This window comes from Callospermophilus lateralis, chromosome 9 (assembly GCF_048772815.1).
Source record: "Callospermophilus lateralis isolate mCalLat2 chromosome 9, mCalLat2.hap1, whole genome shotgun sequence".
NCBI lineage: Eukaryota > Metazoa > Chordata > Mammalia > Rodentia > Sciuridae > Callospermophilus > Callospermophilus lateralis.
This window is the reverse complement of record NC_135313.1, coordinates 60,687,446-60,704,154: the sequence shown is the minus strand read 5'-3', so window position 1 is coordinate 60,704,154 and position 16,709 is coordinate 60,687,446. Positions and strand designations below refer to the sequence as shown.

At 34.7% G+C, this 16,709-nt stretch overlaps 1 protein-coding gene across 6 annotated transcripts in view; it reads left to right on the top strand.

Moving 5' to 3' along the window:
- Positions 1-16,709, top strand: part of Ubr3 (ubiquitin protein ligase E3 component n-recognin 3) — a 237,067-nt gene that overhangs the window by 33,743 nt on the left and 186,615 nt on the right. For 4 of the 6 annotated variants that reach the window (XM_076865443.2, XM_076865442.2, XM_076865440.2 and 1 more), the window contains exons 2-3: positions 7,236-7,375; positions 10,376-10,534. In XM_076865443.2, coding sequence (XP_076721558.2) covers positions 7,236-7,375; positions 10,376-10,534 — 299 coding nt within the window. The remainder of the gene's footprint in view (positions 1-7,235; positions 7,376-10,375; positions 10,535-16,709) is intronic. The other 2 variants (XM_076865444.2, XM_076865439.2) reach the window with 1 other exon arrangement.

The window sequence follows — 16,709 nt, the reverse complement described above, 5'->3', positions numbered from 1 at the left end:
CCTTCAGTTTTTTTCCATTTAGAATGATGCTAGCCTGAGGCTTTGCATATATAGCTTTTACAATTTTGAGGTAAGTTCCTGTTATCCCTAGTTTTTCTAATGTTTTGAACATAAAGGGATGCTGTACTTTGTCGAATGCTTTTTCTGCGTCTATCGAGATGATCATATGGTTCTTATCTTTAAGTCTATTGATGTGGTGAATAACGTTTATTGATTTCCGTATATTGAATCAGCCTTGCATCCCAGGGATGAATCCTACTTGGTCATGGTGCACGATCTTTTTGATATGTTTTTGTATACGATTTGCCAGAATTTTATTGAGGATTTTTGCATCTAAATTCATTAGGGATATTGGTCTGTAGTTTTCTTTCTTTGAGGTGTCCTTATCTGGTTTGGGAATCAGGGTGATATTGGCCTCATAGAATGAAGTTGGAAGTTCTCCCTCTTTTTCTATCTCCTGAAATAGATTATGGAGTATTGGTATTAGTTCCTCTTTAAAGGTTTTGTAAATGCTGTATATCCATCCGGTCCTGGGCTTTTCTTGGTTGGTAGTCTTTTGATGCCTTCTTCTATTTCCTCACTTGATATTGGTCTGTTTAGGTTCTTTATATCTTCCTGACTCAATCTGGGTAGTTCATATGTCTCAAGGAATTTATCGATGCCTTCACTATCTTCTATTTTATTAGAGTATAGGGTTTCAAAATAATTTCTAATTATCTTCTGTATTTCTGAATTGTCTGTTGTGATGTTGCCTTTTTCATCCCGTAAGCTAGTAATTTGGGTTCTCTCTCTTCTTCTCTTTGTTAGCGTGGCTAGTGGTCTATCAATCTAATTTATTTTTTCAAAGATCCAACTTTTAGTTTTGTCAATTTTTTCTATTGTTTCTTTTTTTTCGATTTCATTGATTTCGGCTCTAATTTTAATTATTTCTTGCCTTCTACTGTATTTGCTGCTGATTTGTTCTTCTAAGGCTTCGAGGTGTAGTATGAGGTCATTTATTTGTTGGCTTTTCCTTCTTTTAAGGAATGAACTCCATGAAATGAATTTTCCTCTTAGTACTGCTTTCATAGTGTCCCAAAGATTTCGATATGTTGTGTCTGAGTTTTCGTTTACCTCTAAGAATTTTTTAATTTCCTCTTTGATGTCTTCTGTAACCCTTTGTTCATTCAGTAGCATATTATTTAATCTCCATGTGATGTAGGATTTTTCCTTTCTCTTTTTATTATTGATTTCCAATTTCATTCCATTATGATCAGATAAAATGCATGGTAGTATCTCAACTCCTTTGTAATTGCTAAGATTTGCCCTGTGACATAATATATGGTCTGTTTTTGAGAAGGATCCATGTGCTGCTGAGAAGAAAGTGTTTCCGCTTGATGTTGGGTGGTATATTCTGTATATATCAATTAAGTCTAAATTATTAATTGTATTATTGAGCTCTATGGTTTCTTTATTCAACTTTTGTTTGGAAGATCTGTCCAGTGGTGAGAGAGGTGTGTTAAAATCTCCCATGATTATTGTGTTGTGGTCTATTAGACTCTTGAACTTGAGAAGAGTTTGTTTGATGAACATAGCTGCACCATTGTTTGGGGCATATATATTAATGATCGTCAAGTCTTGTTGGTGTATGGTTCCCTTGAGCAGTATGTAGTGTCCTTGTTTATCCCTTTTAATTAACTTCGGCTTGAAGTCTATTTTATTTGATACAAGTATGGACACCCCTGCTTGCTTCCGGGGTTCGTATGAGTGATATGATGTTTCCCAACCTTTCACCTTCAGTCTGTGTATGTCTTTTCCTATCAGATGAGTCTCCTGTAGGCAGCATATTGTTGGGTCTTTTTTTTTAATCCATTCTACTAGCCTATGTCTTTTGATTGGTGCATTTAAGCCATTAACATTTAGGGTTACTATTGAGATATGGTTTGTATTTCCATCCATATTTCGTTATGTATGTTACTTAACATGATTTGTTTTTCCTCTATGCTTAGTTTTTCCTTTACTGTACTACCTCCAGCTGTTGGTTTTCATTGTTATTTTCCATTTCCACTTCCTGTAATGTGTTGCTAAGGATGTTTTGAAGAGCTGGTTTTCTAGCTGCAAATTCTTTTAACTTTTGTTTATCATGGAAGATTTTTATTTCACCTTCAATCCTGAAGCTTAATTTCGCTGGATACATGATTCTTGGTTGGAACCCTTTTTCTTTCAGCGTTTGAAATATGTTGTTCCAGGATCTTCTAGCTTTCAGAGTCTGTGTTGAAAGATCAGCAGTTATCCTGATTGGTTTACCCCTAAATGTAATCTGCTTCCTCTCTCTTGTGGCTTTTAAGATTCTCTCCTTATTCTGTATGTTGGGCATCTTCATTATTATGTGTCTTGGTGTGGATCTCTTATGATTTTGTACTTTTGGTGTCCTGTAGGCTTCTAGTATTTGGATTTCTTTTTCATTCTTCACGTCTGGGAAGTGTTCTAGTATTATTTCATTGAATAGATTGCTCATTCCCTTAGTTTGGACCTCTGTACCCTCTTGTATCCCAATAACTCTTAGGTTTGGTTTCTTGATGTTATCTCATAATTCTTGGATGTTCTGCTCATGATTTCTTAACATTCTCGCTGAGCTGTCTATGTTCTCTTCAAGTTGAAAAACTTTGTCTTCGTTGTTTGAAGTTCTATCTTCTAAGTGTTCTACTCTGCTGGTAATACTCTCTTTTGAGTTTTTAATTTGGTTTATTGTTTCCTGCATTTCCAGGATTTCTGTTTGTTTGTTTTTTATATCCTCTATCTCCCTATAGAGTTGATCTTTTGCTTCTTGGATTTGTTTATGTAATTCATTGTCAAAGTGATTTTTCATTGTCTGAATTTGCTGTATAATGTCTTCCTTGAGACTCCAGATCATCTGAAGCATGTATATCCTGAACTCTTTGTCTGACATTCCATCAGCTGCAGATATTACCTCACCTAATGTTGAATTGACCTGTATTGTTTGTGGTCCTTTCTTTCCTTGTCTTTTCATACTGCTCATGATTCTTTCTAGCTTTGTGAAACTGTTGTGCTTATGTTTTTCCCCTTATATATTAGTATTGTTCTTGTATAACTCCAAAATCCCTCTTTTGCAGAGAAAGACAATGTTAACAGTTCCCAATATCAACAGTACATTATCTAAGCACAAGTGTTCATTATTAATACATTTATAGTTAGATTCTAAGACTATAGATATTGGTTTTAATTATTACTTAAGAATATATTCATTAGTTTCATAAAAGGCGTATCATATCTGGTGGCATATAGAAAACTTAATTTCAGACGAAGGATGTTATACTTAGAGGGAAAGGAGTGAGGGTATGAGGTTAAACTAACTTAGCATCTTTGGAGAACTCTAACCACTAGACTGGAAGAATGTATAGACTCAACCTCCTATCTATTTAGATAGTTACCTTATGTATAGATAGCAAAAGTTAGGAGATTGAAAGTGGAATTGAGAGAATACGAATGAAAAAAAGAAAAGAAAAAAATAACAAAGAAGAAAAGAGAAATAAGAGAAGGAAAAGGAAAGTAAGATAGAAATAAAGAAACAAAAAATGGGGGGAGGGTGGGGTATATGCAATTCCTCTATATTATATTACTTTGGTAATTCAGTTGTTCATGCACAGTTCTTGGTTTCACATATGCTGGATCAGCCGCAGAACCGTGCTGGTAGCCACTCCCCCTTTGATGGGTTTTAAGGGTTGATGGGCTTCCTCTGGACTAGCACTTGGGGCGGGGCCGGGCTTCCTCCTCCGGTCTGACTGGGCGCCTGGCGTCTTTACTCCTCCGGTCTCTTGATTTCTTTCTTTAGTGTTCTGTAATTTTCATTGTCTTTTACCTCTTTTGTTAGATTGATTCTCAAGTATTTTATTTTTTTAGGCCGTTGTGAATGGGGTGGTTTTCCTAATTTTTCTTACATTGTATTCTTCGCTTATGTATAGAAATGCATTTGATTTATGGATATTGATTTTATATACTGCTACTTTGCTGAATTCATTTATTACTTCTAGAAGTTTTCTGGTGGACTTTTTTGGATCTTCTAAATATAGAATCGGGACTGGGGATGTGGCTCAAGCGATAGCACAATTGCCTGGCATGTGCGGGGCACTGGGTTTGATCCTCAGCACCACATACAAATAAAATAAAGATGTTGTGTCCACTGAAACTAAAAAATAAATTTAAAAAAATTCTCTCTCTTAAAAAATTAAAAAAAATAAATATAGAATCATGTTATCAGCAAATAGTGATAGTTCTTCTTCTTCTTTTTTTTTTTTTTAAATATTTATTTTTTAGTTTTCGGCGGACACATCTTTGCTTGTATGTGGTGCTGAGGATTGAACCCGGGCTGCACACATGCCAGGCGAGCGTGCTACCGCTTGAGCCACATCCCCAACCCCGATAGTTCTTCTTTTCCTATGTGTATTCCTTTAATTTCTTTCACCTGTCTGATTGCTCTAGCTAGAGTTTTAAGGACTATATGGAATAGAAGTGGTGAAAGAGAATATCCCTGACTTGTTCTAGATTTTAGAGGGAATGTTTTCAATTTTTCTCCATTGATTGATGTTGGCCTTGGGCTTAGCATAGATAGCTTTTTACAATGTTGAGTTATGTTCCTACTATCCCTAGTTTTTCTAGTGTTTTTTTTTTTTAAAGAATCTAGACAGAGAGAGAGAGGGGGGGGGAGAATTCTTTTTTTAGTATTTATTTTTTAGTTATCGGCGGACACAACATCTTTGTATGTGGTGCTGAGGATCGAACCCGGGCCGCACGCATGCCATCCGGGTGCGCTACCGCTTGAGCCACATCCCTAGCCCTTTTCTAGTGTTTTGAACATGAACAGGTGCTGTATTTTGTCAAGTGCTTTCTTAGCATCTATTGAGATAACCTATGATTCTTGTCTTTAAGTCTTTTGGTTGGATGAATTGATTTCCATATGTTGAACCAACCTTGTATCCCTGGGGTGAATCCTACTTGATTGTGGTGTACTATCTTTTTAATATTTTTTTATGTGATTTGCCAGAAGATTATTGAGAATTTTGTGTCTGTGTTCATCAGTGATATCCATCTGAAGTTTTCTTTCTTTGATGTGTCTTTGCCTGGTTTTAGAATCAGGGTTTAACCTCTTGGAATGAGTTTGATAGGTTTCTGTCCTTTTCTATTTTATGGAATATCTAGAAGAATATTGGTATTAATTCCTCTTTGCAGATCTTGTAGAACTTGGCTGAGAATCCATCTGGTCCTGGGCTTTTCTTGATTGGTATGCTTTTGATGGGGTCTTCTATTCCGTTGCTTGAAATTGATCTGTTTATTTTTTAAATTTTTATTTATTTAGTTTTTTAAAGAGAGAAAGAGCGAGAGAGAGAGAGCGAGAGAGAGAGAGAGAGAGAGAGAGAGAGAGAGAGAGAATTTTTTAATATTTATTTTTTAGTTTTCGGCGGACACAACATCTTTGTTTGTATGTGGTGCTGAGGATCGAACCCGGGCTGCATGTATGCCAGGCGAGTGCGCTACCACTTGAGCCACATCCCCAGCCCTGAAATTGATCTGTTTAAATTGTGTATGTCCTCCTGATTGAGTTTGAGCAGATCATATGCCTCTAGAAATTTGTCATTGTCTTCAGGATTTTCTATTTTACCTGAGTGTAAAGTTTCAAAATAGTTTCTGATTTTATCTTCTGTATTTCAACAGTGTCTGCCATGATATTTCCTTTTTATCACAAATTTTAGTAATTGGAATTTTCTCTCTCCTTTTTGTTAGGGTGGCTAAAGGTTTATTAATTTTATTTATTTTTTAAAAGTACCACCTTTTTGTTTTGTCAGTTTTTTGAATTGTTTCTTTTGTTTCAATTTCATTAATTGAAGCCCTGATTTTAATTATTTCTGTCTTCTACTTTTGGTGTTGATTATTCTTCTTTTTATAGGGCTTTGAGATGTAATGTGAGGTCATTTATTTGTAGATTTTTTATTCTTTTAATGAATGAGCTCAGTGCAATGAACTTTCCTCTTAACACAGTCTTCATAGTGTCCCAGAGATTTTGATATGTTGTATTAGAGTTCTCATTTACCTCTAAGAATTTTTTTTATCTCCTCCCTGATGTCTTCTGTTATCCATGCTTCATTCAGTAGTTATTGTCTAGTCTTCAGGTATTCGAGTAGCTTCTATTTTTTATTTTATCATTGAGTTCTAGTTTAATTTCATTATGGTCTGATAGAATGCAGGGTAGTATTTCTATTCTTTATATTTGTATTGGCTAAGACTTGGTTTGTGGCATAACACGTGGTCTATTTTATAGAAGGATCTATGTGTTGCTGAGAAAAAAGTGTATTTGCTTGTTGATGGATGAGATATTCTGGGGGCTGGGGGTGTAGCTCAAGGGGCTGGGGATGTGGCTTAAGCAGTAGTGTGCTTGCCTGGCATGTGTGCGGCCCGGGTTCGATCCTCAGCACCACATACAAACAAAGATGTTGTGTCTGCCGAAAACTAAAAAATAAATATTAAAAAAAAGAGATATTCTGTATATGTCTTTTAAGTCTAAATTATTGATTGTATTATTGAGTTCTGTGGTTTCTTTGTTTAGTTTTTGTTTGGAAGATCTATCTAGTGGTGAGAGAGGTGTGTTAAAGTCACAAGGCATACAGTGAAATGTCTGTCTTAACTTAAAAGATATAAATATATATGTTTAATTTTTATCTATTCATTAATACAGTAAGTTAGAAGTAATTGGTATATGAATTGAAAATGTAAATTCTTTGGAATGATCATTGTATTTTTATAGGTTATAAAGGAAAGAAGGAACAGTACTTGAAAGTAATAAATTGCAGTTCAAAATATAAATTCTGTGATGAGATTTTCTTTTTGAATTTTAATTGGAACTTAACTAGTATGGTCTTGTCTTAGGAAAAATATCCCTGAGTGCCATTTTTTTTTTTTTTTTTTTTAAAGACCAATTAGAGCTATATTCTTTTGGGACCAGTGGTGAGGCTCAGTTGTAGAATGCTTGCCTAGCATGCATGAGGCTCTGGGTTTGATCCTTAGCACTGCAAAAAGAAAAGGGAGCAACTTATTCTTTTAACTTGGTGCCTTAAAAATCATGACGAAGGACCATATTGACTTTATTGGCCAGGATTTTGTTTATGAATATTGGGAATGGAAGTAGTATATTGTTGACCAGTTGGATATCACTGTTAATTTTTTTCTTTTTTTTTTCATTACAGGTTTTGCAAAAGGCATCAGATTAAATCAAGTTCAAATATTCCCTGTGTTCCCAAAGACTTATTGATGATGTCTGAATTTGTTCTTCCAAGATTTATTTTTTGTCTTATTCAGTATTTAAGAGACGGCTATAATGAACCAGGTATGTTTCAAACTATTCCTTGCTAGTACTCTTTATAAGTTCCTAGTTCACAAAGTTTTACATGAATAATGTGGTGAATTTTTTATACATTATTGTTTTTGTTTACCATTTAAAAAGAGATGACTAAATACAGAGACTGAATAAAAACACTAGAATAAATGATATTACTATAGATACCTTGTAGTAGTCATGGTTTGGTGTCAAAATGTTTTTGATCAAACTTATTTGACCTTTTGCAAATGAAGAAGTAGTCCATTTTATGGGGTTAAATTCACTTTATTTGTAATCATATTAGGATAGAGCAGAATTAAGATGCCCTGGAAATGTTTGAATTTAATTTATATTTTTAGATGATAAAAGCATTGTATTTTTTTTTCTTTCTGGTAGAAGTCTATATATTGTAATTTTTATTCCCCTTCATATAGTTTATATAATAATTTATGATAGGGTCACATTGCTCATTTCCATATTACTGGTAAAATGTGTGGGTATACGTATCATGTTAGTATTAAAAAGAGAAAAGAAACATTCAAATTATGGGTATTCATTAAAGATTTTTTGGGTGCTGGGAATTGAACTTAGAGGCACTCAAACACTGAGCCACATCCCAGCCCTATTTTGTATTTTATTTAGAGACAGGGTCTCACTGAGTTGTTTGGCACCTCACTTTTGCTGAGGCTGGCTTTGAACTCTCTATCCTCCTGTCTCAGCCTCCTGAGCCACTGGGATTGCAAGTGTGCGCCATCATACCTGGCTCTTTTTAAAAATATTTTTTTGGGTGTCAATGGACCTTTATTTTATGCATTTATATGTGATGCTGAGAATTTAACCCAGTGCCTAACACATGATAGGTAAGAGCTCTACTACTGAGCTATAACCCCAGCCCACTACAATCTTGATTAATACATTTTAGTTAAATATTTAGATTTTGTTATCTATTAAAGTTCTTAGTCTGATGTGAATTAGAGATTATCAGTGATGTAAAATGAATTTATTAACTTTTAATGTCTTTTATATACATTTTTTAAAATTAACTTTAACTTTTTTGTTTATTTTATATGCTGTGCTGGGGATTGGACCCAGGACTGAGCCATATCCAACCCTTTTAATTTTATTTTGAGGCAAGGTTAGTAAGTTGGCCAGGCTGGCCTTGAACTTGTTATCCTGCCTCAGCCTGTTGAGTCTCTGGGATTATAGGCATGTGCCACCATGCCTGGCTTGTTTTTCATTAAAAAATATATATTTTTTAATGAAAAAAAATATTTCTTTATTGGTGCTGGGGATTGAACCAGGAGTTTGTATATAATCTTTTGTTAAGTACTTCTGCGTCTCTCAGAATATATATCTTATAATACAGAAAAATGTTATTTAGATTTAGTCCCAGACTACTGTTTCTTTGAGGTAACAGAACCAGATACCAGCTCCCAGCTGGGTTATTGAGATTTCCTTTATTTTTAATTTTTTTTGATACTGGGAATTGAACCCAGAGGTGTGCTACCACTGAATTACATTCCCAGCTTTTTAAAATTTGAGACGTGTTATCACTAAGTTGCTTGCATATTTCTCATAAACTAGTTAACAGATTTTTTTGGAATTTACCTTTTATATTACCGGTGTTCTATTTCGGAAATGTAATAGGTTTAAGTAATTATGAGAACCTTAAAATTTAGTTTAGTCAATGACTACTTCACATAAAAGTGTACTATTGGTGATATTTAGCAGTTAAAAAGGTAGATGACATAAGTATATAGCTGTGATAATCATCTGTCACCATTATTTGGAAACATGAATGAGTAGGAACACTTTTTGTATAAAGATGAGTTTCATAAATATGGGTTTGTGAAATTTTCCTCTATTTCCTCTTTGTACTCAGCATCAATTTCTGTATAACAAACAAACAAACAAACAAAAAAACAAAACCAAAAAAAACCAGAAAAAGCAAAACAACTCCATTATTTTGTATAGAGATCACTATAAATTAATAGAAGGTAATGGAAGTTAAAGGATCTTGTGGTTTTACAGTTGCTTTGAGTTCTTTTTCTTTTTTCACACCATAATCCTTTGACCATTGTTAGAGCTTGTGTCAGAGACTTTAGAAACCAAGAGCAAATATTAATTAAATATCTGTTAATATATATAAATCACTGGGGCTGAGTATGGTTGTGCATGCTGATAATCCTAGCAGCTCAGGAGGCCGAGACAGGAGGATCTAGAGTTCAAAGTCAGCCTCAGCAATGGGTGTGGTGCTAAGCAACTCAGTGAGACCCTGTCTATAAATAAAATACAAAATAGGACTGGGGGATGTGGCTCAGTGGTCGAGAGCTCCTGAGTTCGATCTCTGTTTTCCCCCCATCTCCCAAAAAAAAATCACTGGGAAGAGTATACAAATGAATAGTATACAATATTAGCTTTCCATTGAGAAAGTAAGGTTTTAGATGCTGAATAAAGAATGAAATTAATGTCACCTTTCCTGGACATACAGATGCTCCCTTACCTTCCTTATATGTGTTCTTCTTTTAATCAATTATGGCTCAACGCTAAAGATTTCTATTTATTTCTTCTTTTTAGATATCAGCTTCTCTAAAACATCTCTTTCTTTTTATATTTAATATTCTGTGTCATTACTAAGATTTTTATCTCTCCCTTCAGCTATACTCGGCATTTTATTTTGCCTGCTGTGTTTTTATATATATATGATATTTTTACACACATACACATATATGTACTTTTTTGGTGTGTGGTACTGGGTATTAAACAGGGTTGCTTTCACTAAACAGTATCCCCAGCCTTTTGTAGTTGCTGAGGCTGGCCTTGAACTTGTGATCCTTCTGCCTTAGCCTCCTGAGTCTCTGGGATTATAGGTATGTACCACCATGTTCTTCCTTTAGTTATCATTGATTGTACATATACACATACAAATTTTATATGTATACTTATATCTGTGTGTATATATGTATACACACACACATACACATATATACATTTTTTTTTTCCTTTTAGCAGCTGATGTATCATCAGAAAAAGACCTTAACAAAGTCCTTCAGCTTTTGGAACCTCAAATTTCCTTTTTAGAAGACCTAACTAAAATGGGAGGAGCAATGAGGTCTGTTCTTACCCAGGTTTTGACAAACCAACAAAACTACAAAGATCTAACTTCTGGTGAGTAAAATGTTAGATGAGAAATTTATAATTATGTTACTATAAGTATACATTTTATAACTTAAAAGCAAAATGTGGACTTTTCATAGAAAACTTGAAGTTAAGAGAATTCGGGGCTGGGGATGTGGCTCAAGCGGTAGCATGCTCGCCTGGCATGCGTGCGGCCCGGGTTCGATCCTCAGCACCACATACAAACAAAGATGTTGTGTCCGCCGATAACTAAAATAAAAAAAAATAAATATTAAAAAATTATCTCTCTCTCTCTCTCTCTCTGTCTCTCTCTCTCTCTCACTCTCACTCTCTCTTAAAAAAAAAAAAAAAAAAGAGAGATTTCATAGATGAGGAAGTTGAGCTCCAGAAAAATTAAATGATCTATTAAAGATCTCACAACTAATTTATTTTGAGAAGCCCAAGTCTTTCAACATTTGATGTAACATATTTAAAAAAAACCCTTTATTTTATTTATTCATTTTGTGTGTGTGTGTGTGTTGCTGAGAATTGAAACCAGTGCCTCACATGTGCAAGGCAAGCGCTCTGCCACTGAGCCCCTTGATGTAACATATTTATAATTATGCTTTACTGCCCTGTTTTCCAATAGTAACAACCACTTTTATGTTTATAGTTTTGGTAGTTTAAATTTCTGGATTATATGGACTAGGATTTTATTATAATAAGGAGTTTAAATTATAAAACTTGGGATTACTGAATGTTTTATGTATCTGGTATACTGTAATAAAAATAGTTTAAACACCTTTAGTTTGCCCCAATTATTGTACAATAAATGCACCAATTATTTCAAAATCTTGTCATAAATATTTTAAACAGTGCTTTTTCTTACTGTTTGTGAACAACATAATTTGAAAATTAAAGTTCATCATGTTTTTTTGAGTGGTATAATTTTCATGTGTATTGTTTACCATATTAGATGCTTATCTGATACACTTATTTCTTCACTACTTCCTTTGAAGTACTGGGGATTGAATACTGGACCTTGTGCTCATGAGGCAAGCCCTCCACCAGTGAGCTACACCCTCAACCCTTTAAATTTTTTTTTTCTTTAACTTTGAGATAGGACCTTGCTAAGTTGCACAGATGGGCTTCAAAATTGCAATCCTCCTTCCTCATCCTCCCAGAAACTGGGTTTACAGGTGGGGTGGCATCACTATGCCTGGCTAAGTCACAAAGTTCTTATTAGGTACCCACAAGGTGCTTGACTCTGGACCAGGCACTGGAGTGTGGGGTAGGGAAGGTAATAGTAAACTTTTATTATTCTATCCTTGCTCTTATAAAACTGTGGTCTAGTGAGTTAGGTTTCATTAATTAAACTAACCCCCTCTCTCAATTGTGTAATTATAAACTATAATAAGTGCTGTGAAAGTGTTGGGCAAGTGATTGTGAAAGAAAGATCCAGTTTCACTGGTGGTAGAGGCGTGAAGCATCACTGCGGAAGCAGTATTTAAAGTAAAACCTAGGGCTGAGGATGTGGCTCAAACGGTACCGCACTCGCCTGGCATGCGTGCGGCCCGGGTTCGATCCTCAGCACCACATACAAACAAAGATGTTGTGTCCGCCAAATACTAAAAAATAAATATTAAAAAATTCTCTCTCTCTCTCCCTCTCTCTCGCTCTTTCTTTAAAAAAAAAAAAAAAAAGTAAAACCTAATGGTTGAGAGGGAGTCATTTAACTAAAGGATGAGGGAAGTTGAGTATAAAGCCATGGAGTTGGAGTCTAGGTAGATGACATCTGCTTTTGGCTACTGGAATGGCTCTTAATGTCATAACAACATAAAACTGGACAAATGATGAGGCAGCTGTTTTCAGGCTCTGGATAACAGGTATTCCATGACTATGAACTCAGAAGGGAAAAAAATGAAATGAGCCTCATGACAGCTCTGGGAACAATTTCCTGATTATAGAGAAACACTGGTATTGAAACAGAGCACTGTGGTCTTGTTAAGAATGCAGAGATTAAGGTGTAGGACAGCTGATGTCATTGGAAATTATGGAGTCTTGGGGTAGAATGCTGAGATATAGTGGGGGCAGACTTGTGAGGGAGTCCTGGAAGTGCTTAGCTAAAGACCGGATTGCATTTTTACAGGATGAGACTACTTAAACCTTACTACATTGATTACTATGGGATTAAAAGCAGAAAAGAAATAATAGAGGTCATGCAATGTTGGGGGACATTGGAGTTTCAGTTCAACCAGACCTCAGATATTTAGCAGAGTTACCAGTAGGCCAAACCTTGGTGTAAAGTCTGTTTTAGACAGGCCTTTAAGAAAGCCTATATTTAGCCGGGTGCAGTGGTGCATGCTTGTAACCCCAGCAGCCCCGGAGGCAGAGGCAGGAAGATCTAGAGTTCAAAGCCAGCCTCAGCAATGAGTGAGGTGCTAAGCAACTCAGTGAAACCCTGTCTCTAAATAAAATACAAAATAGAGCTGGGGATGTGGCTTTGTGCCCCTGAATTCAATCCCTGGTACCTCCCCCCACCCCCAAAAAAAGAAAGCCTATAACTCTTAACAGGATTTGCAAGGAAGGAAGAGTTTAGAGGTGATTCCTGTGACTCAAGAGGGCCTTCTGAGCAATTAGGCTTTTCACAGGTCTGCTCCTTACCGAGCATGAAACCAAGCCTTCATGCATTTTTGGTATTCAATCTTAAACCTTACTACATTGATTACTATGGGATTAAAAGCAGAAAAGAAATAATAGAGGTCATGCAATGTTGGGGGACATTGGAGTTTCAGTTTGGTATTCAATCTGTGATTGAATTGTCTTCTAGAACAAAATTTAATATTCTTTAGAGGAAGGAAATAGAATCCAAAATGTTCTATAATGTGTCATGAGAATATCCAGAATATAATAAAAACTGATGAAAATATAGGAAAACAAACTGTGGTATAGGCAAGAAAAAAAAATAGCCACTAGAAATTGATCTTAAGGTGGCCCAGATATTGGGTTTAACTCATAAAGATACGAGAGCAATTATTACAAATATATTTACCTATTTTAAATATGTTCAAGATATTTAAGGAAAATATGTTCAAAGAATTAAAGGAAATGTGTAAATTAATGAGTGAAGTGATAGGAATCTTAGCACAGAATGTAAACAAAAAGAACCAAAGTGAAATTCTAGAACAAAGTTTTGTTAAATTTAATGACTGAATTAAAAAATTCACTTCATTGGCTTGGTAGCAGCTTTGATAGGGTAGAGAGTCAGTGAATTTCAAGATGAATCAATAGACTAGACAGAAAGAAAAATGATTAAAGAAAATATACAAATACAAGGAAAATCACACGTAGATCTTTCCTAGATTCCAGGCAAAAGGACGAATGCCTGGAAATATCTATGGATGGAAATGAGCCTATTTTTAAGGGACTGGAAAGGCCAAGGTGGTTGATGTGAAATTAATAGGGGGGATAGTGTCGCAAATAAGACTCCTACATTAGACTAGATCCAGATCAGACAGGTTCTCATGGTCCATGTAAAATTTTCTATTTTGTTCTGAATGTGGTGGGACGTCATGGAAATATTTTAACCTTAAGAATGAGATGATCAGGTATGTATTTTAAAAAGGTGACTTGTTTTACCAACAATTAATAGGAAGGTATAAGAAAAGCAGCTCAAGGGGCAGAAGTCTAGGGTAAAGACGATGGTGGCTTGTGCTTGAGTTTTGGTGATGAAACTGGAGAGAGGTGAAGTTCATATCTGGACATCTGTTATTTCTTATCCTAGAAAACGGTTTGTTATTCAGAAATTATCAACTATTGAGAAAGAGAACAAACAGGTTGTTCTTAATCATTGGAGGAATGTATATTTTAGGAATATTTTGTGATAGTTTTCCTCTTTTGTTTAAACAATTTTTAATAATATTGTTTTAGATATTGATGGAAAAACGTATTCATTTATTTATATGTTGTACTGAGAATCGAACCCAGTGCCTCGCACATTCTAGACAAGTGTTCTATCACTGAACCACAACCCCAGTTCTAAACAATTTTTAAAAATTCTTATTTCCCAGGGGCTGGGGATGTGGCTCAAGTGGTAGGGCGCTGGCTTGGCATGCGTGAGGCACTGGGTTCGATTCTCAGCACCACATAAAAAATAAAAATAAAGATATTGTGTCCACCTAAAACTAAAAAATAAAATATAAAATATATCTTATTTCCTGAAGTTAATAGCCACAATTCTTAACTTTTAATGATGGAAATCAAATTAGATTTTAATTCAAAAGCTTTGAATTTGCAGTCTAGATTCCCTTCTGGGTGAAACTGGCTAGCTATATTATCTTTTCATTAAAAAATATTTTTTGTTATACAAGGGCACAATATCTTTATTTTGTTTATTTATTTTTATGTGGTGCTGAGGATCGAACCCAGGGTCTCACACGTGCGAGGCGAGTGTTCTACCACTGAGCCACAACCCCAGCCCCACTATATTGTCTTTTTAAGCCTCAAGTTTCTTACTTAAAAAAAATGGTGGTTATATATTTATTTTTCTCAGGGTTATTGTGAGGGGTTGACTTAGATGGACATTTAGCATTATTGAAATCAATATGTGGCTTGTATTATTCAGCAGATATTTAGTAATTTCTTTTTCTTTTTTTCCCATGAAGCTGGGGATCAAACCCAAGGCCTCACACATACTAGGCAAGTGCTCTATCTCTGACTGAGCTATACCCTCCAGGCCTGAATAATTTCTTATACAGAACTCTGAAAGTTCTTTGTTCTTTTTTTTTTTTAATTTATTTTTTAGTTATAAATGTATATATAGTTTTATTTATTTTTATGTGGTGCTGAGGATCGAACCCAGTGCCTCACATGTGCAAGGCAGGCAATCTGCCACTGAGCCACAACCCCAGCCCTAGTTCTTTGTTTTTCATAAAGTAATTCTTTATTCTTCATAAACTGGAATTGAAGGAGGAAATTCCCATTTGTTAAGTCTGTGTTGGAGTTTTAAAAAAATTTTTATTTTTTAATCAAGGGCAGACAGAGATTGAAAATTATAAAACAAAACAAGAATAAGGAAACCAAATAAAAAAGAAAAGCTCAGCAAATATTAAACTATTTTATATAATCAGAGAGATTCACAGTTTAAGATGCATAATCTACTATGAAGAGGTGAATGCCATGGAAATTTGCCTTGATGTAGAAAATAATTGTTTCACTTAAAAAACTCTTAATTATCAATCTGTTTTTCTTTTACTATTATTCCACCCTCCGTAATACATTAAAAAGCAAAAACAAAAGAAAAAATTGGCAATAATAAGCTGAAATGTTTAAATGAAAGTTCTGGGATTGTGTGATTGTAAAACTTAAACCTTTCCATATTTTTGGAAGTAAATTGTTTTTATTAATATTTCAGTAGAAACTATACTTCTAATTCCTTAAATGTGATTGACACAGGAATTAAAATAATTTAATTTGTAGTATTTGAAAATTCCATTCAGGTATTATCTCTTCAAAAAAAAAAAGCTTTTTCTAGGTATTGTGCTTTGAATAAGTTTGAATGCTTGGAATTACAAGATCACAGATTGACAGACCATGTGGTCTGCCACATAATTTTCATCTGTTGTATTTATCTGCTTCGCTTCTCTCCTCGACTCTACTCGACTCTTCTCTTCTCTTCTCTTCTCTTCTCTTCTCTTCTCTTCTCTTCTCTTCTCTTCTCTTCTCTTCTCTCTTTCACACTCTCTCTAAATATTGGTACTGGGGATAGAACCCAGGGGTGCTTTACCATTGAACTATATCCCCAGCACTTTTTATGTTTTATTTTTGAGACTGGGTCTCACCAAGTTTGCAGTGTTGGCCTTGAAATTGGGAATTCTCCTATCAGCCTCCTGAGTGTCTGGGATTATAGGCATGTGCCTGGCTGTTTATTTTTCTTTACCACTGATTTTAAAGTTCTTGAAGGTTAGAATCATGCTTCATTATTATTATTTTTTATTTTTTATTCTAATTTGTTTTTTTAAAATTTTTTATTTTGCTATATATGACAGCAGAATGCATTACAATTCGTATTACAATATAGAGCACGATTTTTCATATCTCTGGTTGTATACAAAGTATATTCTCTCATTTATTTTGATGCCAGCTGCTATTTTCCTATTTGTTACAAGTATCCTGTGCCTTTTGGAATTATTAATAACAAATACAAGCACAAAAATATTATCTGAAG